Source organism: Strix uralensis, chromosome 8, assembly GCF_047716275.1.
Source record: "Strix uralensis isolate ZFMK-TIS-50842 chromosome 8, bStrUra1, whole genome shotgun sequence".
Taxonomy (NCBI): domain Eukaryota; kingdom Metazoa; phylum Chordata; class Aves; order Strigiformes; family Strigidae; genus Strix; species Strix uralensis.
The window spans coordinates 20061344-20083848 of record NC_133979.1 but is presented as its reverse complement, the minus strand read 5'-3'; the positions used below and the strand labels follow the sequence as shown (position 1 = coordinate 20083848).

General features: G+C 40.5%; 1 protein-coding gene across 2 annotated transcripts in view; it reads right to left on the bottom strand.

Annotated features, from left to right (window-relative positions):
• Window positions 1–15279, bottom strand: part of TLCD4 (TLC domain containing 4) — a 29417-nt gene extending 14138 nt beyond the window's left edge. Inside the window, exons 1-3 of one of the 2 annotated variants that reach the window (XM_074876559.1) lie at window positions 15209–15279; window positions 9681–9846; window positions 5022–5111 (exon numbers count right to left, since the gene is read on the bottom strand). In XM_074876559.1, the coding sequence (XP_074732660.1) occupies window positions 5022–5111; window positions 9681–9835 (245 nt within the window). In that variant the 5' untranslated portion in view covers window positions 9836–9846; window positions 15209–15279. Of the gene's footprint in view, window positions 1–5021; window positions 5112–9680; window positions 9847–14710; window positions 14854–15208 lie in introns of those variants that run through there. The other variant, XM_074876558.1, reaches the window with a different exon arrangement.
• Between the last annotated feature and the right edge of the window lie 7226 nt (window positions 15280–22505).

Sequence of the window (22505 nt, the reverse complement as noted above, 5' to 3'; positions counted from 1 at the left end):
TTTTGTTCTTCTGCCAGTGTTAAAGCTGTGTTAAGGATGACAAAAATATCTTGCTCAGCTGGTGCTTTTCATATTCATAAGAGGATGGATGCTTATAGGGATAAACAGAGTAGAAGGAGACATGAAAGGAATTATTTGCCAGGTTTTTGAAGCCAAGGAACCTTTGAGGAGAAATGCTTTTCAGAGTAGTTTCACACCTTCTGTCCCTTCCCTTTTGGTGCCAAACATTCAGCAGGAAAAGCTCTTTGTAGCACACACACAACTTCAGTTCCTCTAGGATGCTCAACAAACCCAAACTTGTGAATACAGCTCAAGAAAGGGGAGCACCCACATTACAGCAAGTAATATTTGTTCTTTCCTCCACTGTCCTCTGTGCATTCCTACTTTGAGGAGTTTGGTAAGCAAGTCTTTTTTCCTTGGCATAAAGACTGTAACTTTTTTTTAAACTAAGTTGTGCATCCAACCTAGATATGTTTTGTGTAAGTAAGAACTGAGCTGCTAGTAACAGGTCTACAGATTTGTAAGATGTGGACTGCTCAAGACAAGCTGTGAAAGCAATCTTTGTTGTAAACCTTCTGAGGAAAAAGGAACATAACTGTGCTTACAGCCACCTCCAATACAAAGTCTACCTCAGCTAGAAAGCAGTAAAATGCTATTACTTAGCTATTATTTTTTAATCCATTGGAATGAAACAGTGGAAGTGATTTCCTGTATTATTACAATCCGATCACTAAATTTTAAGGCTTTCTTAGCATCTAAAACTAACTGTTTCTCTGAATGAGAGGGTAGCTTACAGGAAAATAGAAGGACTCACAAAACCAGAATTCTGCCATTAGGTGAGGAAAAACATTACCAGGAAAGCCTGGAGCTCACTCCATCTACAACTGGCCATAGAGGCTCTCTTAACTACAACTTGAGACGGGAACATTTTTCCATGGCTTCAAAACCTGGTTTCAAGAGCTAGGTTGGTTGTGGGCTGAGTGCTTCTTTAGGTGTAGGTCTTCTGAAAGTCACAGCTAGACACAGGGCATAGACAGATGGGTTCTAACAATTTTAGCAGAACTCTTTAAATAGCTACAGCCCTCCTGTTAGAGCTCCCAGCTGCAGCTGCAGCAACATCATAACCGAACTTGTAAGTTCTCCCAACACACTTCAGCACATCATCACCAAGATTAAGCCTGTATTCAAGAACCTTCATTGCAAAGAACTGAGTATATGAAATTGATTGCTTGATATTGGTAAATATGACTTAACTGGATGAGACAGAGAATGATCCAGTTCCCTTTGTTCTTTCCAGGAGAATGGTCATCTTGCAACAAACCTCTAGAATTTCTAAACCAACACTTCAACAACATACCTGGCTGTACTGCCCATCTGTCACACCCCTTCAAGAAGAGTCCACATTAGAATCCAAAATGAATCTCAATTAATGAAAAACTTAGAGTTTAGTCTATAATCTTCTAGATTTCTTGATCTATCTCCTTGAATGGGAAGTGCAATGAGCTTACGAGCCCTGATGTTTGCAGCCCAGTTTTGATGCAAGGAAGAGACAGGAGTGACAAACAGGGAGTGACTTGAGTAAGCAAAAGGGAAGAGCTATCTGTTTTGTGATTGCTAAGGAGGTATGTGTGGCAAATGAATTACACAGGAACATGCACAGGCAGATATAACAAACAGAAGTTCACACGACCAACTTCCCTCGAACTTCTTTGTAGATACTTTGCAGATACAGAGTCATATAAAATACTAATCAAACATCAGACTTCAAAAAGTGTAATGATTCTAAAGTGGACAGCCATATGAAAAAGCCTGCTCTTCAGTGAAGCTACAACTTACTTATTTACATCTTCTCCCTCTCCTTATCTGATCTCTACCACCTCCACATCTTCTACCATGCTATTCTCACCACCTCAAAAACAATTTCTACATCATCTATAGACTGTATTACATATAGAAAAAAGGCAAAGTGTTATAAGAAGTCCTAGACCATCAAAAAAGGTATAAATACACAACACTGATGCTTCCCTGTAACTTATCAATGCTCCAGTCTTTATTATCCTTTGTTAGGATCTATCGTGTCTAGTTTCAGGCATTACCTGACAGTAATACCACATCCTCTCTCCATTGAGCCCAAATCCTTAGCAGGAATCCTGATTACTTTCAAGACATATGGGCATCATCACCACCATGCATTTAAGCTTCATGTGAACCCCAAAGTTAGGCTGACCTACGTAGAGGCTCAGAACTTGAGATTTTCCATTATAGATATAGGTATCTTTAAAACCCACAGAAAAGAACTGATTGGATACTGCCATACAGTCAATGACTACATAAAGATGGTGGCAATAACTAGAGGGAAAGAGTGTCTGTATTGAAACCTTCCCAAGTCTAAAATCAGCGCATCTGTGTAATGTTGTAAGGCTACCTGGGCTAGAACTGTACAAGAAAGCTGTGTGAAGGATTCCTGGACATTTACTTACAAACTACTGAAACTAGACTCACAAATGTTTCTTGTATTGTAAATAAGAGACTTCTACAGAAAGGCTTATGCATCCTTCATATCTGTAAATGACCAAGTCCCACAGCTTATGCGTGCATTTCGAAAGGGCATTAGATTTCCAGACTGAGCAGGCTTGCAACAATCCATCTGGCATTTCCCATATAATTTTTTTTTTTTCCTCTTCAGTCTTATTCAATTAAAATCAAGACTGTGTGGATTCAGCTACGAATCAATGTCAAAATGATAAGCAACTTAAGACTTATTGTACAGCTAAGCCATAAAACAGACCGGAAAAAAAGATGGTTAAAGCTCTACATGGTCAGCAAAGGCTTTAATTACTGTGTACCGGGAACCAATATGACATATGGGGGAATGCATAGACTAATGCTAGCCATCTCATTTTTAAGAGTAATGTAGAAGTCAGCCTTAGAAGATGATGGACATCTGCAAATTCTAAGGAAACCACCCTATGATTCTGGCTTCACTGGCAGGAGAAAGTCTAACACAAAGTTGTATTTCATTTGCAGGCTGCATACAAGTACTTGTAAAGCCATGGGCAATATTATGTTTGATCTTCCTTTGCACTTAATTACTTGCATGAACATGAATTCAAATAATTTCAACTGTTTTAAATACACTGATAGTTCACACATTTTAAAATTATTAGTTTAATTACTAAAAGTACTGATTTCCACATCTAGGATGTGTTCTGTGCACTTTTAATTGACAAACTCCTAAAACCACTAAGATAATTTTAACCAAGAAACAATTTACAGAAATGCTGCCATGAAATGAACCTGAAGCTTTAAAACATGCAGATTAGATATACTTTCACTAGATTTTTAAATATATATATAAAGTTTCCCTTACTCTACCAAATGGAAATAAAACCACTGATAGGAATCATTGTAAACATATCTGAAAGAAGAAACTATTTAGGAGCCATAGAAGAGATACAGAAAAAAATTCCTCCAAAGGCAGATGGATTTTGTCTTTCAAGATTTAATGTTTTTACGTAATCTAGGATGCTTAGGCTCCACAGGCAAGATTAAGTTTTCAATGCAGTATACAAAAATATCTAACATAACATTTCTCAAACTTACTAAGAACAATAGGTAGTTCAATTTCTGCTTAATTTGAATCTTTCCTGTAATTATACCAGGAAAATTTAGTAAATGTGAAGACTCAATTTATTTATCATTGCCAAGAGGCTTTTATTTCTGCCATTCATGACTTCTTTTGTACTGTTTTGAACAAGGTCTACTCAGACAAACCAGGATAAAAGCTTCGATCTAATAAAACTTACCACAACGCACACTGAGAGTTATAATAGCATGCTGCTTTTCAACATGATTAACAGATCTCATAAGAGATTCAGACTGTAATTGGTCTCTCTAAAGACACCAGAATGCAATGAAAAAAATTCAAAACAGCCAAAAATCTAATCATATATCACTGCATGCAGAAGAGGCCAATGTTGCCTAAATTTGTGTTACGAATTAGTGTTACGAATTAATGTTACATTTATTAAAGCCACATAACAAGTCAGCGGCAGACCGCTTCAAGCGCCCCATCCTGTCTAGTCCACGCTGCATTGTCATTAATTTACAATATCAAAAGAGCAGAACAAGCATCAGATGTGAAATTTATGTAAGTTTAAACTGACTCACAGTGTGGTCCTTTGACAAGGTTAAAAACAACAGTCTATGACAGAAATATTAAATGAAACTTAAACTAGTTAGTCAGTCTTCAGGAAAAATATGGCCTCCTCCTTCTATAGGGAAGATTTCCAGAGGATAATGAATAAAATGTCAAAACACCAATAGCAATCTATAACTAACTCAACTAAAATGAAGCTATCTTGTTCCTCCTCCCTCAAGTAAGTGTGAAACAAAACAAGGTAACTAGAAATCAAGAAAAGATAAGCTTAATATAGAATATTTTGTTAACTAGAGAAAATATTAGAAGTGCATTTATTAAATATTCCTTTTGCTTGTGAAGAAAACACTTGAAACTTCCATACTTTTTTTAAAACAAAGACTAATAGAAGCTTTATGAGAGGCAGAAATATAAACAACCTAATTTATCAATTTATACATATATATTTTAAACATATAATAGACCTCTCCAGCTTTTTCCCATACACACACACTCCAGACCTGCAGCAGCATTTCAATTTCATTTTTAAATGATTATATTAAATAGCATAGTTTCAGTCATGCCAACTTACAGTTATACTCTTGGTTCTATGCTTTAGTAATTTAATATGCTATTTCAAATCAATTGCTTATATTTTATCTATTCCACTTCAGAGAGATGTAATGCACTATGACATTAATAGTGACAAAATAATTTGGAATTATCAAATAGTACAGATATAAAAATGGACACATCACAACTGCATATTTTAATGAGAAATGAAACAATTATTTCAGTAATTGATACACTGCAGGATTAGTTTTTTCCTTCCCAATTAAGTTATTTTATTGTGTAAACACAACATATATGTAACATGCCTTACCAGAGACGGTCAGCATTAACAGCGTCATCGTACAACAAAATATATAGGCAAAACCCACCAACGACCAAGGCATGGAATGTGGACACTGTCCTGAAAAAGAGATCACAGTCACAAGGAGGTACTGCCATTCACAACTTTCTATACTGTGCTTAAGTTAGGATGTTTCCAAAGACATTCTCAACCGCATCCAGATACCTCTGTGGAAGACAATCATCTCCTCTTTACGCTAGATCCAACCACTTACACACTGACAGGTGGGAAAAACAGTCAAAAAAAAAAAGGCATCTATTAAATTGGAGCAGGGAGGGAGTCGTTAAATATAAAGTAGGATCTTAAAGTAACTGACATCTGCCTTTTCCTCCAACTATCCCATATATTAATGAACCCTTAAAGACAGTATGACATCCAGTTCTCTAACCAATACTTACTCTATTGTCCCATTTGCTGGAAAATCTGTATCCATTTCATATTCAGACTGGCCTACGAGTCCTGCAGCAGCAGGTTTCTCCTTTAACAGGCACCAAATTAACAGATGACTCATAACAAATCTGCCAAATTCAGGTTTTGGAAAGAGGGGCATTAAATGAAAAATCCTATCAAACAAAGTTTCAGACAGAATTTCTAGTGCATTTGAAGTAGATTCTGTTTTTCAACGAGAAAACTTGTATAACAAAAGGTTGTAGCTGAGTATCTGAGGTGTAAGAGCTACATATGAACTAGCAGCTCACAGCTTTATTTTATACTCCTCTTGTCCTATATAAAGTCACAGTAATCAGAGTTGCCTTGTCCATACTTGGTTACTAAACACTTTTTTTTTCCCTGAAAACACCAGTCTCAAGTATACAGGCTGCATGCACACTGTAGATAAACTCTGAATGTTAACAAGCACTTAAAGAGAATTACCTATTTACAGAGGCCCTGGCAGGGTTTCTGCCAGCACACAGGCCAGGGCCATTGCTGCCCTTTTGAGTCCAGATGTATTCTTGGAAGGTAGAACAATGCAATGGGCATGGGTCCAAAATGTGTAACCTTGTTCCTCTAGCCATGGGTTTAACGCTACTATAAACTGCATCTAATACTGTGTAGCTACTGTCTGCTTTCCCACTTTTCAAGTGTGACTGGGAAGAAAAAAAATTACATACCAAAATAGCTCTACTGAATCATGGATACTATTTGAACTCAAGTTCAGTACTGTGTGATCAGAAACACCTTTGCACCACATTCATAGCATTAACAATATGCACACAAATGTATATAGAACTGTTAGTTATCAGTCTTTGTACATACTGAATACACATATTTGGAAGTTATCAATGTTTTAAATGTGCGTAAATCACTCTCAGTAGTCTAAACTCTACCACGCAAGAACTGAAGAAAACATCCTACTTCCTGTGGAAGACTTTGCAAAGAAAGAGTAGGTTATAATCCCTAGTCTGTTTCCAGTAGTTATATTATCATCTATTGGCATTAGAGGGCTGTAACTTTTCATGAAAGAAATCTCTATTTACAATTTGTTTAAAGAGTGTCACTATGCTTTTTTCAGCAGCTTTTTCAATAGTGCTCCAAAAAATGAATGGAGATTAATATAACATGAATAGTCAAATGTAACAAGCTGGATGAGAACATTTACTAACCATTATAGTACAGGCTGCCTTTTTTTTTTTAACAAAGAAAATTTAGTTATCAGCTTTTTAATTATAATAGTTTAATTAAAATGTCTACTCTTGCAACACAGAATTAACAGAGAGCTAGGAACTTTGCTTCCTTGTTAAAACAAAGCATGCCATATAATATTAGTGGTTGAGAAATACCTGGGATTTTTGAAATTTAGAAGATAACGCTGAAAAGAGTAAAATTTGTCCTAGAATATAGTTCATTAGTTTACAGTTGCAATTTGTCTCGGGAGCAGCTGTTTATCCAAACCTTATTGTTAAGAATACAAGTCATACACAAGCACAGCACTTGGGGGGGAGGGGGGGGGGGGGGGAGCAGGATAAAGAAAAAAAGGAAAGGAAAAAAAAAGCAGATAAGCAGATTTCCTCCTTAACCCTGAACTTTGAAGTTTCTCCACAGAAGAGGGGGCAGAAGAAGGGAAATAGTGCAACACTCCATTTTAATATGAAATCTAGGTCAAGCTATCAAGCCCTGTACAATTCCTTGAAATTAATGTCAAAGCTTGAATCCTTTAACTCCTCATTAAACTGCAAGCAAAAAAGTTGCACTGACAAGTTGCATTCTTGTTCATTATTGAGTATGTATATATTGTCACAGCGGCTTAATAGCAGTACAAACATATTATAGAAGAGGTGACAGGAATTTACACACAACAAATTAGAGTTACACTACATCTGTGTCGAAGTATAGTTTTTAACTCAGATTGAGCATCTGCATATTTAAGATTCCAGAAGCAATTACTTTGTTGGTTCTTAATTCTTGGAAGGTCAGAATGAACAAATGGACAGTATGGAAAACACAGTCCAGAGCTGTAGCTCAAATGCTTGATTACAAAACCCCCAAACTGTTACAATACATCTTCTAGACCAAGCTGAGCTGATAAAAATGCATAACCATCCTCTGTGCCAGTTTCCTTCAGGATTGCCAACAGAACCGTTTGTGTGAGCACTCCCTACACCAGTTCAATATAGGACAAAATAACAACCCAACCATCTACTTTTAAATCGTTTAAGTTAACCCAACTCATTTTAGTGGGAGATAGTACTTTCTCTACCTGCACAGCTGTCTACAGAGTACACATATGTCCATCTACATTCTCAGAACATGGAAGATACTCCTTGGGGTGTCTCTTCATTTTGGTGGAACACTGGAGTGATGAGGCAGTTTGACAAAACACTGTGTTTGGTTAGCAGAGTTAACAGTCAATCCTTTGTAGAAACACAAGCACAGTTAGCCTTTCTTTCACTTCATGCCCTCCTCAGGTATAACACCAACAAGCAGTTGATGAACATGCTTTGTGTTTCATGCTTTCTAACTCCAGAACTGGATGTAGCACTGGACCGTGACTCATCTGTGTGCCAACATCTACATCCTGCTACCAACCCAAGTAAAAATGTGGAAAGAAGTAAAAAAGGATACAGCCTGGGGTGCTGAGTAGTTAAACACCTTACTACAGAGTAGCCCAGAGATTACAGAGCAGCTTATTTGCAGCATGCTTGTGATGTGTGAAACAATTCATATGTTATTATGCAAAGCATTACAACTTAGCATACCACTACCAGGCATGGGACAAGTTCTCAGAAAGCCTATTATGCAATTCAAGGGTCACTTGATGTGGCTTAGAGACAAAAGTTCAGTTCCAACATAACAGTTTAGTTTCCCTGTCTGCCTCTATTATCAACTCTAACAGAGATAAACCTAAGCTACACTGATATCATGAACTGGCATCCTACAAAGCTGTTTTGGCAGATAGGTAATTATTCCAAGATATAACTGAAATTAAGATGGTGCCTCCAAGAACACTGTAGGTGGACATTTGCCAAATGGAAGGGCAAGACTATTTGAGTTGCTAATGCTGCCTAGAACAACCAAAACAACTTTAAAAGTATCCACCTGATACTGCCTTTAAACATCACTGAGGAGGAACAGTGATACGACTACTGCATTTTGAATGTAGCGACAGCCATACTGTAGACTTCTTTGAGCTTCAAATTTGAGAAATACCTGAAGAATATTTTAAAGTTGCAATAGGCTATTCAAGCATAAAGTTACACTGTATCAATTAATTTCAACTGGAGAAGCTTGTGTACTATATACACCCTTTCAAAGTAGTATATTGCAAATAAAGCCTCTGTGATCATCACATTTGCAATTACTACTCTATACTTCCTTTATGGCTTAAAAGAGAGGAAAGCGCCCAGGAAAGATTCACAGGGTTGAACAAGTTTCTAACAGCGCTCTGTCTGAGGAGACAAGAGTAATGCAGGTGGATCCATCCCAGTGACAGAACTGCAGAAACACAAAGGGAGCGAGGAAGGTTTTTAGACTGTTTCCAAAAGTCCTTATTGAATGTGTATCCTGCATCTGTCATAGTTTCTCCCTCCTCCTCTAGCAGTCTCCTTCCCCACCAACACACAGCTATACCTGTCTAACCCTGCCTCACTCCAATACTACACCAAAGATTCATCAAATTTCTTGGAAAAGCATAACTTATATAAAACAGGCTGTAGTGCAGTAGCACTGGGAGAACACAGAGCAGTTTGCTTTGCACCCAAGAGCATGACCAGAGACATACTAGCATTTAGATCATGGAATAAACTGCAATAGTTTTGATTTCAATGTTGTTTGGGGGGAAGAAATTTTTGTACCTCTTTACTAGAGGCGTCACAAAGAAGCCATTTAAAATTAATCCACTTCAGTTTATTACCTCTCATCAGTCACTGTTTTCTTTTTTTACTGACTTTCACTTGGGCATCACTGACCAAAAAAATGTTTAATGCACAAGTGTTTGTAATGCTGTGTATTCAAGAAGGGGCCTAGGCATTTTACATTCAGAATCTGACAAAAGCCTAGAGCCATCCCTCTAATCTTTACAGATGTTTAACTAACAAAGTTTTCTGCAGTTTTATATACACACACAGAGGTGATTCTGATGTTGACAATTTCAGGTAGGTCATTAGCTGTAGTTTGTTTCGAACACTCTACCTTGAATTCCATTCGATCTTCCTTTTTTGGCTGAGATTGTTAAAACCAGGTGTTATTCGTGTTGACACCCAAGAACTTAAAACATGGAACAGGAGCTGAAATACAGTAAAACTGGCAGCAGCAATGCAAATAGTCAGGTTGCTGAAGGAAGCCATTGTTCTTCAGCCTGTGAAGAGAAGCAGAAGGTAATTTTAGTCTGCTGTCCATTTAACTATTTTAATCAGCCACAGAAAGTGTTTTTGACAGCTCACTTACCAACAGAGATATTATTCACTAAAGGTTTCATCCTGTTCAATATTTCTACTTAAGCCTTAATAGTATAAAAGTATCCCCAAACTTTTATATGTAAAAGTTGCATTTTAGTTTTGGGGTTTTTTAACATTCGCATAGGATACATTTTCGTTGCCTAAAGTCACATGTATTTTATCTACACAGAAGGGGTAAGGAGGATCACTGATCAGTACAACTGCCAGCTCAGAAGCATCCACTCCTGTCCCAAGAAGCTCCAAAGTTAAAACCCATCTCATTCTTACCAGTTTGAGTGCTGGGTTTTAAAAAGCAACAATGAAATCAGATAAGCATAGCAGAGAGATTTTCAGGTCAGCCACAGGAAGTAATAGCCTCACTGCAGCTTTATGTTTGTATACTTTACAGAGACAGGAGTTCTCAATTTGCACTTTGCTCACAGTTGAGGGCTCCTCTTTGTGATAGTGCATACACTATCGTATTTGAGCTTTTTTCTTTTTCACATAAAAGTCTAAAACTTCACACAATTTCAGAGCACACTGAAAAGCTTTCTATCATCAGAGCTAATGCACTTTTCAGATGCTGGATGTTCAGCTATTTCATGAAGTCTAAATAAATAGCTAAACAATTCCAAACATAGATGTCAATGCTTCAGTCATTTCTCCTGAGTTGCCAGTATTTTGCAAGACAGAATGGTATTTTTCCAGAAGCCACAAACTTCTGACATACATCTCCAGTTTGATGGTGTCATGAAGTGTTTTATATTCCAAGACTGGAAAAGGTTACAAGCTCATTAAAAGTCAATTAGTATTAAGTTGAATAGAAAAGGGAAAAAAAATCCAAATGGCTTCAAATAAAATATTTAAATAATGACTTTAATAGCCATTTAAGTAACTACTGTCACTTATTTTAGTTTTACTGAAGAAAATATCTAAAAATAAAAGAAGACTTAGAAGCTAGCATAATTTGATGTTACTACAGCAACCTAATGGTCAGCAAAAACTGATACAATTACATAATACACTTATGTCCACCTTTAGTTCACGTGCATTACAAAATGAGGGAACATGACTTAGATTTTTGAAGTTTTATCTGCATTGCAGATGGGAAGAAATTTGGAAAGAAATTTGAATTTCAGGGGAAAAAGATAGAAAGAAAAGTCCACCAGTTAAAATAATAACTTTTTTAAAAATTAAGTACAACATTCTCACTTGGTGGTATAAATGATGAGTATACTGAAACACAGTTTGCATCTAAACTTAGAACTCTAACAAGAGGTGTATTACATATAGATCAGGAAAAAAATACTTCTGTCTTCAAAAATTTAAAAGCAGAGGGTTCAATGATCTCAAACTTTTTTCCCCTCCTCCTCTCTTTTCTTTCTTTTTTCCCCAGATTTGAAGAGTATACAAGAAAGTGAATCATCTGAAAACTTTCTGACTAGTACCCACAGTAAAAGCTACAGCTATATAAGCAGAATGCAGGACAAGTAAGAGCAGATTTGTTGAGTGAAACCTGCATCCATATCATATGGATTTAAAGTGTTTACTTCAGACCAGTTTTAATCATGTCCTAGGGACTCCACAGTTGTTAGATCGTATTTGATGTGCTCTTCAGGCCTATCATCCTACTCAGTTTAACCAAAAGGAATCCAGCTTGCATGCTCTGGGACAGCTATGCAACACAAACCAAAGTGCAGTTAAGTGGAGGTGATCAGAAGATTCAGTTCCTAAGTGCACTTTTACTCCAAACTAAAATTTTAACATACACACACTGCAGTGCACTGCAAAAACTCAGGATCATTCCAGTTGTTTATCTGATGACCTCTCCTAGTTCAGCAGCATACTAGTCTTGCATACTTTTTAATGTTAGTCTATTAAAACTACCAATCTCAAATATTATCCCAAATATTCAGTACTGTCTCAAGTACTTTTTACATTGTCCTCCACATACTTCTCAATTTGCCTCCACCAACCAAGAAGATACAAAGTAGAAATCAAATTTCATGCACTTTTTACACAGTTTAAAGTACTAGAGACAATGGGTGTTAAGCTTGATTTTCTAAAACTTTTCCATTTGAAGGAATAAAACAATTCGATTTTATATCTTCCAGTTTAAACCCACTGATAAGCACTGTACGGTGTCCATTCCAGATTCTATTCCTGGGGTAAAAACTTCATTATTACATTATCTCATTTGTAGTAAGCAAGTCCTCTCTTGGACCACATAAGGAAAAAAAAAAAAATCAGTTGGTTTAATTCCTAAAGTGAAGGAAGCCAAAATGCACATTGAAGACAATTCTCTTCAGAAAAATAGCAAAACCAGTGAACATCAATCACACCTACTTCATCCTTTTGACTAAAATATAGCAGTTCTCATGATGCTACTAATTTTATTCATCTGCAATGCCTATACTAGTACCTCCAAGTTTCAAAGACATTGACATAATCTCTTGGACAAAAGAAACCCATATTTTATTTTGTTTCCTTAGTACCAGAAGATTTTATTAGATAAGTAATGTTTCAGTTTGTGACAGGTGTTCATTTTAGTATAGGAGATTATGGAATTAAACAAAAAACTTCCCAACCATTCTTTGCAAGATATGCATTAGAAGAGCTAATCTTTCTTCTAAGGAACCTGTACAGGGAATTTGGTTTAAGAAAAAGTACTTGTGTGGAAAGTGCACAATCTGACTTTCAGAAGCATCATGTATCTGTATCTCTCAGAAGTTTTAGCAAGTACAGAACCATGATGCTCACGAAGGAGAAGGGTATGATGGTAGCAGAGAAGAAACTAGTCATCCAGCCTCTATGGTTGGTCTCACAGATACCCATAAATGTTTTGCAAGACTGATTTCAGAAGGTGATTTCACATATGCGTATCAAGATGCTGTTTAAGTACATTAAGTACCAAGTCCAGGAATAATTTCATGCTTTACTTAAGCAAATTAAGAGTGCTGTATTTTAATTCAATTCAAGGACCAGGTATAAATACAGTGTTTCATGTGAGCTGGAAGAACAGCTCAGCTATAAATGTTTTCCCATATCTCCAAGTTGTTTTCAACTATAACTTGTTTAACATTAAAATGAACTGTTGTTTACCAGATTTTCTTTTTATTTAAAAGAAAAATCATTCATGTTGCTGAACCAAAGTTACTTAAAAGAAACGCAAGAAGTTTCTGATTACATACTATTTCTTTGCCCTGAGGACAATGAACAAAGTTAGTAAGTCAAAGGTGGCTTCAACTACACTGTGTTTTCTGTCCCAGTATCTTCTTACAGCTGTCCAGTAAAGTCTGATCAAGATACAGAACTTCATGGATTATATATGAGCAGACACTTTACCACCCAAACTGCATAGTCATTGATTACCATTCAGTCAGCTGATACAGTTTTTAAGCTAGGGGAAGGCTGGGTGGGGAGGGAGGTTTAGTGTAACTACTTTGTAATTCAGGAAGAAAAAGTACTACATCCAGGTTGGTTCTTCACCATTAGTTTTTTTAGCAGTGGTCTTCTGGCTTACCCAAAATTACTGTCTTAACCATTCAGTTCGTAATTACAAATGATCAGAACTCCACTCTTGCAGCTTTTCGAGGCAGTCTTTAGATAAATAAATATCAGCAAATACTTGAAACTAACAATTTTCAGCAAGGTATTGCTTACACATGTCTAGCACAGTATCAAATTGCTCTATTGGCCCCAGTAATTTTGAAAAAGCTAATAACACAGCTTTTCAATCATACTCAGTAAGAGCTGAAAATACGCTCCTTTCATCTGCTATTAACATGATGCATTTTTCCTGCAATCCTGCTTCTACTTGAAATTTAGAAGGAACAGCCCAACAATATTAAAACTCAACATTCATCAACCCCCAATATGAAACCATTGTGAACTTCTTTTAGAAACAAGTGGGCACTTACTGGAAGAGGATAAAGGAGCAAAAGAGTTACCAAGCGTTGTACCATCAATGGCATTTAGCATTTCACTGTTTCCACATCAATTTTTCACATCATAAGAAACGCAACTGTATTACCACAAGGCATAGTAAGGAGGTGCAGAGGAGCGTATAAGGCCCACAGCCCTCACTTTCTTCAAGGCTGGATTTCAAGATGAGTTGGATCAATTTCCAAACAAGATTACACCCTAAAGCTGCTAGTGATACCAGGACGTTCCATTCAGCCCTACACTCTCCTGATCTGTTAAAAACTGAAAGCCAAATTCAATAGTTGTAAAACTTGCCACACTAATTTGCAGAGAGCAGCATGGGACTACTGACTGTTTGCACATTTTATAATAAGCCTAGTAATAAAACATCTGCAGTGCTTGAGTTTTGCCGTGCTGTTGGTTCTGAATGGTAGTTTCTATTGCTCCAGCTAGATTGGATGTACCGCGTTTGGTATCTTACCCAGGTAAGGAAGCAGCGTTAAGAAGAAACACAACAAAATTCAAGCTACTCACAGTTTAAGCCATCCCCTTTTCTATGTAAGGCTATTCACACAGCAAACTCCACTTTGCTTTCTGCTCTTAAAACACCAGTCTAGCAGATTAGGCGCGCCTGTTACAAAGGCGGGGTAAACAGGCTGAGCTGCGGTACCATTTACCTACATCGATTTCCTCAGACCCTTCACGAAGTTTGCAGCCGGAGAGCAACAGGGAGGGGAAGCCGCCCCCAGCCTCGGAGGGGGAACCGAGCCGCAGGGGCGCGGACGGACCCTCACGGGCTGATTCCCGAGCAGCGCGGCGCTAACGAGAAGCCGCCGGGCGCTCCCCCGAGCCGGGCATTACCTCGCTTCCCCGGCAGCCGAGGGGCGCGCCCGCGGGGGTAGCCCCGCACGGCTGGCTGGCAGGCAGGCAGGCAGGGCGGCAGGCAGGCAGGCGAGCAGGCAGGCGGGCAGGCGAGCGAGCAGGCAGGCGGGCAGGCGAGCAGGCAGGCGGGCAGGCGAGCAGGCAGGCGGGCGGGCGAGCAGGCAGGCGGGCGGGCGAGCAGGCAGGCGGGCGGGCGCCGCGCACACCCGGGGCGGGGGGATGAGAGGGGCAGCCGCTCCACTTTGCGCTGTCAGAGCGGCCAGCGCCGCCGGCTGCGGCCCGCGGCCCCGCGCGGGGGGCGGCCCCTCGCTGAGGGAGGCGGGAAGGAGGGAGGCGGCCGCTCCGCGCGGCCCCGCGGGGCGGGGGGAAGGGGCTGCACCGCCCCCGCCCCGCCAGCCCCGGCCCCTCAGCCGCCCGCCGCACCCGCGGCCCCCTCGCTCTCTCCTTCCCTCCCGCCCCGCTCCCCGCCAGTCGCACCTGGGAACGGCACTACCGGGGCCTCGCTGCCGCCTCCGCCATGCCTCCCCGCGGCGGCGGGGACGGGACGGCCCTTCCCAGGCGCAGGATGCTCCGCCGGTGGCGGCGGGGTCTCCGGCTGCGGCGGCGGGGATCGGGTTACGGCCGGCGTAGCCTTAAAGGGGCCGAGCCGCCGCCGCCACCTGCCGCCGGGCTCCGCTCGCCGCCTCCGAGGGGAAGGCGGCTTCCCCCGGCCCCTCCCGCCCGCCCGCCCCGCGCTGGCGGCCGCCGCCCCCCTCTCCGCAGCAGCTCCCCCTGCCCCCACCGCCGCGCCCCCCCCGGGCCGCCCAGGCACGGGGCTCCGCGGCAGCCGCCGGGCGCACGGCCGCGCAGCACGGCCGGTCGCCAAACTGAAGGAGTCATGCGGGAGCGCCCGTACACCGGCCGTCAGCGCGGCTCGGGACGCAGCCGCGGTAGCAGCGCTCGGAAGCGACCGGCCACGGCACGGCGGGTCGGGAGCCCGCGGCCGGCCCGGTCCCGCCGCTGGCAGTGAGGGGCTGGCAGCCCGCCGGCCCTCTGCCAGCTGCCGCGGCCGGTGCACGGGAACCGCGGGGGACTCACGGGTCCCCAGGTTCTGCTGAACGTACGTGGCTGAGAACGGCTTATGTGTTGGGGGAGGAAACATTGCTGCTAGGTGTAGCATCTCACCTTCCAACAACGTTTTAGTCCCTCTGCCTTCCGTTTAGGTAGCCCCGCTGCCTAAAATACATCATGGGGAAAATGCTGATGTGACTGTTGGTGCCCTCGGGACCCATTCGTGCCGTCCTCCATAGCCCCGTATGTGCAGCACGGGGTCACGGGGAGCACACCCATCGTGCGGACACCAGGCGTTGCCGATACTTGCTATTTTTAAAATTAAATGCTGTGATTTTTGTCAAACTATTTTTCATTTACATTTTTGAACTGTTGTATTGAAAAATCAAGGAGAAGCGAAATTATGTTGACAAAATTAAATATTATGATGATGAATGGCCTTTGTTTTCTACCAACTAGAAAGCGTAATAGTCAGGACTGTTTCTTTTGGCACGCTTCTATCATATGCATCCTGAGCCACTTCAACTTTCCCTTTCCATTAAGGACTCCTGATCTCTCAGATCAATAATTTAAAAATTCTCCTCTCTCAAACAACATAATGTTGAAGGTATTCATATGTATCTCTCACTAGATTAAGCTGCAGCTGACAGATCATCTACCCCAACCATGTACACTAATCTCTCCTGCAGGATGTCTCCCACGGCAGGAATGCTATGGCTTAAACCTGAACAGAAACTGATGTTGGCTTGTCTTAATGTGCCGATCTGTGAAATGCAGAAACTCGGGTACTGATTAATGAGGCATTGAGCCATTCCTGCTATAGAAATGGTAACCTGTAGGAGGGGGCAGGGCGCACCGCCAGCATGTGTAACCGTTTCAAGCCCCCTTGGCTTAATCCATTGCTGGCTAAGTGTGTGTGTAAACATTGAAACTGCTGCAGTTTGATTTCCTATGGACTTGTGTCTTATGGTTGATCAGCTTTTAAACTGATTTTTGTTGACAAAATTTCGCAAGACATTCTCAGCTGAGTGAAGGAGGAGATCCCATTCCTGCTTTCAATCTTCTTCCATTCCAGAAACAAACAGATGGACAAATAAAGACAGCAGTATCATATCAATGCATTTTCTTACTGAAATTGGGATAAAAACCTCATCTTTTACTCTGATGTCATTATCATTTTATTCCTCATATAAAGGAAGATTTCAACTATTTTCTATTATATCTACAGTTTTTAGTGAAACAGAACAGCCACTGAAACCTAAGAACTGCATAGTGGGATCATAAACCACTTTCAAAATGACATGAACTATAAAAATTCTAACAGAAATTTTTCTTCAGTAATTCACCTTCCAAACAACAGTCCTTACTTTTTGCTTACTCCAGTATCACTGACTTTGAAGTTTCTTTATAGGTACTCCTTGCCTTCTTAAGTTGTAATCACTATGACAACAGTCTTCTATATGGACAAGCAGTGGACCTCTGGGGTGCCAGAGGGCCTGCAGTGGCAGTGAAGGCAGGAATGGCTGGCCTCAGGCTTACGGGCACAGGCAAGGACTCTTTCCATTGATGGTTGAGAACCAAAGGCTCTGAACAACAAGCTCTGGCAGAGTTAGCTGCTGTGTTTTAAGATGTTTTTTCTCCCAACTGCCTGAGGTCATGATCATTCTAGCAGAGCACAACAATGAAGCAGGTAGTTTTGCCAGCCTGTGACCTGGAGTCTCTGCCATAAGAGTGTGGTAAAGCAGACAGTTGAGAGTGGTAATGTCCCAAACCGAACAGGTAACTCTGCCAGAGACCACCTACCAGAGCTCTAAGCTTCAAAATAACCCATCACCATTACGCACTTACAGGTTAGGAAGCATCTAGAAGACAAACCAGACTCTCCCCAAACCTCCGTATGAGGCCTGTATAGCACATAGCCTACCAAAGAATTGCTTTGTCCCGGTGTGCTGCGTGGGTGAAAGAAACTAGTTTGACTTGCCTCACTGCTCTCTCCTTGGCCCATCAGCAGCAGCGCGCTGTTGAGCACGCAGCAGATCGTGACCAGAGGCAATGCCATCTTTCAACAGCTCACCAACACGTGCTGGGCTGAGCACTGCTGACTGTAAAGCTGAGAATGGTGATGCACTGAGCATTCCTGGCTGGCAACTGCTCCCCATGTGAGCATGTGGCAGGATATCACTCAGATTCTTGATAAAGAGCATTTGCAAATAAAAGAGAACTGGCTATGGGGGTATGAAGGCGTTGCAGTAGAAGGGAGGCCGGTGGACATGGTTAGATATGGCTACCATAAATCCAGGTTGTCTTAGATTGATTGTCCTCTTTTCCAACCAGAAATGTTCTCCAGGAAGATTTTGAGAACTGCCTGTATATCTGGGATTGTTGGTATGTAATAATCTCATCGGGTTGGATGTTTCTGCACATGTGCAGCAGCTTCACCATGGATGTCCAACGTCCAGCAGTCCCAAAGAGATGCTCAGAGCAAACACACCAGGCCTGTACTGCATGTGCAAAGCAATTCCAACAAAACCAAGTGAGTACTCTACCACTCCTACAAAGCGTTGCAGGAACTTACCACACAAATACTTTGAGAATTTCCTGTAAGTCCTAAAAGTATGAGGCTTACCGTACTTGCATGATGCAACTTATGCACCTATTTCTGCATCAGAAATACAGTAGCCAAAGGGTGGGATAAACAGTTACCAGAGTAGTATCACTGTATAGCCAACTGGTTGCTACACAGTGACCACAGTTTGGCTTTCACAACTAATACACTTCTTCCTCACTCCATTGTGTTGTGTAGCCACCATTTTCCATCAGCTGCAAACCAAAGTTTTCACTGCTAAATGGTAACTGCCAAGAACTCCCCAAGTAACAAATGCAACATCTGAAGCCAAGCTTCAGCAGGGAAGGGAAATACAGGCAATGGGCTTGCTAAGATGAGGTGCAGAACAGAGATTTAGGAACACAGGGCAAAAAATAAAATTATATTCCATGTTGGTAGAGGGCACATATGCTGAAAGACCATAGGGAAGGTAGGGAAGACATGGAGGTATCACAGTAGCATTTGCAGATAACAGTGTAATTCTGTTGGCTTCAGCTGAATCATCTTATTTACACTATGTAAGAGAAAAATCGGGCTCTGCTTTTTATCTATGCTTTAATTACAATTAAACCTCTTGGTTATATTGATGATTTTCAGCTTCATGCCAATTAGGCCTAGAAATTCCATAAATGAGGAATAAATTCTGCTGAAATGCACAGGGTCTGCTAAGACAGGGTGGTAAAGAGAAGGTAGCCCAACATAAGTAAGTTGAAGTCTGCAGTAATCCATCCTCAGCCAAGTTGTACACACCTGTTCTATACCTTCCTCCTTCTGTAATTGCATTCAGGGTGGCACTTCAGGTATGGTAAAAATTTGTTGTCAGATGACTGCTTATAACTCCCACTAAAATCTGTGAGAGGGATGTGACCATGAATAGAAAACTACAGAGTACCCTTTCCTAAGTATGCCTGTCATTTCAGAACCGTGCTTTCTCAGAGCTGAGCCTACTTCTGCCAAGAATGAAGCTTTTATCATGGTTGCTGTACTGAAAAGTGAGGCATATGTGAGAAAGGAAAATACTTTTAGAGCATTTGAAAATTATTTCAGTTGTGGTTTTGAACTTTCACAGGACATAACCAACCTTTCTGTCTGAATTTGCCAACTGTAGTAAGAATAGAGTCTTAATGAATGTTTAAAGCCTGATCAGTTTATGAAAGAAATTATGTAACATGGTGTTGTAGTGACCTAAAAAATGCTTAAATTTCTTTCTGTCTTAGGAAGTTCCTAGGTCTACCTGTCAGCGGCAGGAGATATTCCCAGAAAATCAATTATACATGTAAGCAAAAATATCATGGAGATGAAAGAACATATGAAAGGGCAAGCACAATTCTCCTTTCACAACACTGTGAATCAAGAGTAACTCCACTGAAGCCAACGAGTTACACTGGTGTGAGTGAGAAAAGAACCAGCTCCATTGTCTGAAAATTGCTCAGGCCACCCATGGAGTCCAATCACAGTAACTGTAGGCAGCTAATATTGCAGCATTTAATTCAGAAAGCCTGAGACTGAAAAGAGGAGGCTGAAAAGAAAGGATCTGAATTTGGTTTTAGCCAAAAAAGCTGAAAAATAGCAGGAAAATGGTGAATGGAAAAGGAAAAAGAATATTCCATTTCTAAAAAATCCTCCCTCCCCCCAAAAAATTTGCATAGAAAAAACAGAGTGAATCTGCATGCTTTGTTTTTGGTTTTTTTTAAACACTCTGCATGTACCCAGTTAACAGTTGCTAAGCTGTATGCTTCCCTGAAGGCAAAGTGTTATCTTCATTTTCCAAACAGCAGACACATTTTGTGTGTTGATGCATATTGTGTCATACCTACACAGACCGAGTGCTACAGAACCTGAGTCTTACCTTCCCAGCGTAGGTCACTGTAATGCAACCTGTCACATTTTTAGGTAGCAGTGTACTAAACAATACCTTCATTTTCTCCTGCTTTAGTGTAGTTCTTCTGAACACACCCTCTCCTTCTCATCATAGGTCAGTTAGTTTAGCTTTCCTAGCTCCTGTCACCTCTCCATTTGAAATAGCGTTTCTGCCAGTAGTACTTACTCTCAGTAATGGAACAAAGGCTTGTTTCTGGAAAGCTGTCTGGTCACTAACCTCTTCCTGTATCTCAGCCTCCCTTCTTCAGTTTTCTACCAGTTTGTCTGTCTTCTCTTCTCCATTTATCTCTCATCACACGCTGTCTCTTTCATCTAGTTACACCTCACCTGCAGCATTACCCTCTCTATTGGTATTACTGCCCCGATTATAACCATCCAGAAGCTATTGAGGCCCTGTAAAACAGCACATTGTGAGTTTATTATGCTGCATTACAAACTGCTACACCGATGCACCATGTCAGCATTATGACAAAACATCAAACTGCATTAAGACAGATGTGCTGAATATTATCCACAGAAATTGCAGAATGCCATCTCTTTTTTGCTTTGCCAGGTCATTCTGTCTCCTCTTTTACCCCTCTCCCACTTTATCCTCTATATTCTTATCACCTTTTCCTTTTCTGTCACTTTATTTTCTTCCTTCCCACAGTCATCCTCCCCTGGCTTCCTTCATTGTCCACCTCACAGTCCTCCATGCATTTTCTTTCCTCTGATGTGCCCGCACAAAGGACTATAACAGAGGCAGTAGTGCAGTTCTGTTAAAATGTGTCCTTGGCTCTTTAGTAAACAAAGCTGCACCTGGGTGCACCTTTGGGATCAGCAAACTGAGGGTCTAGAAAGCATTTCATTCCCAAAGGCTTAAACCAGAGCTCTGAGATTAACATGACTTCTTGGTTCCCTAATCTCCAAGATGGAGCACATCAGAAACAGCAGGAGAAAGCTTGAAATAATGTCAGATTCTTTTCTTCACATGCACATATTTCCTTTTGCCTTGTGAGAGTCAAAGCTCTTAGCAACAAGAGCACTGTAGAACAGGGTAGTGACTACAATTTGATGATGTCAGAACAACAGAAAATGAAAGAAGATGTACTTTGTAATGGCATACAATTGAAAAGCATGAAATTGGTGCCAAGCAATGCTAAAAGCAAATGAATTATTTCCCAACAATTCAACAAGCAAAGGGTCAGAAAGCAATACATTTTTAATGTTCAGACTGTTAATTAAAATCGGCATAATTCAAGTAGAGAACAAAACAGTGCTTGTTGATACTAGGTATTTTGTTTTATGTGATAGCATCAGATTTTCAGGAGCAGCACACCAGGTAAAAAGACAAGAGCACATGCTTGGGATAGTATCACTCATCTGTATGCTAAAGATAGTTTCTAAGGCTCGCTTAGATCAGTCTAAACTTTGGCACATGCCATAGCAGCTGCACAACATTTAACTATGCCTCTTTCAGTATGCACCACAGTGTGGAAAGAATGGTTTATTAAGATATTTTAGTGTCAGATATATTAGCCTGAAAAGGTTAAGTAGTTTCTTCAGACGATATAGTTTCCTCTGAATGACTGTCAATTTTTAAAATTTTGCAAAAATTTGCCTATTATTTTTAGTGATTTTTCCATCCTCTGTTGATCTGTGAAAGCCTTGAGGAAACAAGGAAGGAAAATTACTTAGCAGCACAAGGAAACAATGAAACCTGGTGCACACTCACATTATGTATGTCTAAATGCTGTTGAAATCCACAAAAAAACCCCCTGAATAAGAAAACAAGGAATTTTTTTCACATAGTTCTCAAATACAGTACTCAATATTTGTAGTAATTATATTTTTCAGAGAACATGATTTTAAAATTGATATTGCTTAAATATTAAACCTTTTGTAGATATTAAACCTTAGTGTAGATATTAAAGTGGTGTAATACATTAAAAGGAAATAACATTGTGTCCTAATTGTCAGTTTAGGAGCCCCAGAATGTACTATTCATTTTTCTTTTATTGCTGATAATGTCTTCTAGCTTTTAGCAGCGCTACTTGTTAATATTGTAATTATTTGCAGATTTTGTATTGGCATTATTACAGATTCTTACCTAGAGTTTAATTCTTAGTCTCCATTGATACCAGCAGGTCTAGTGATTTCCCCCCTTTCTAAAGCCTTGATCTGCATGTTATTTCATACAGACAGATTGCTGTCCCTTTGTGCAATTCTAGCCATACGAAGGAGATCATGCTCTGTACT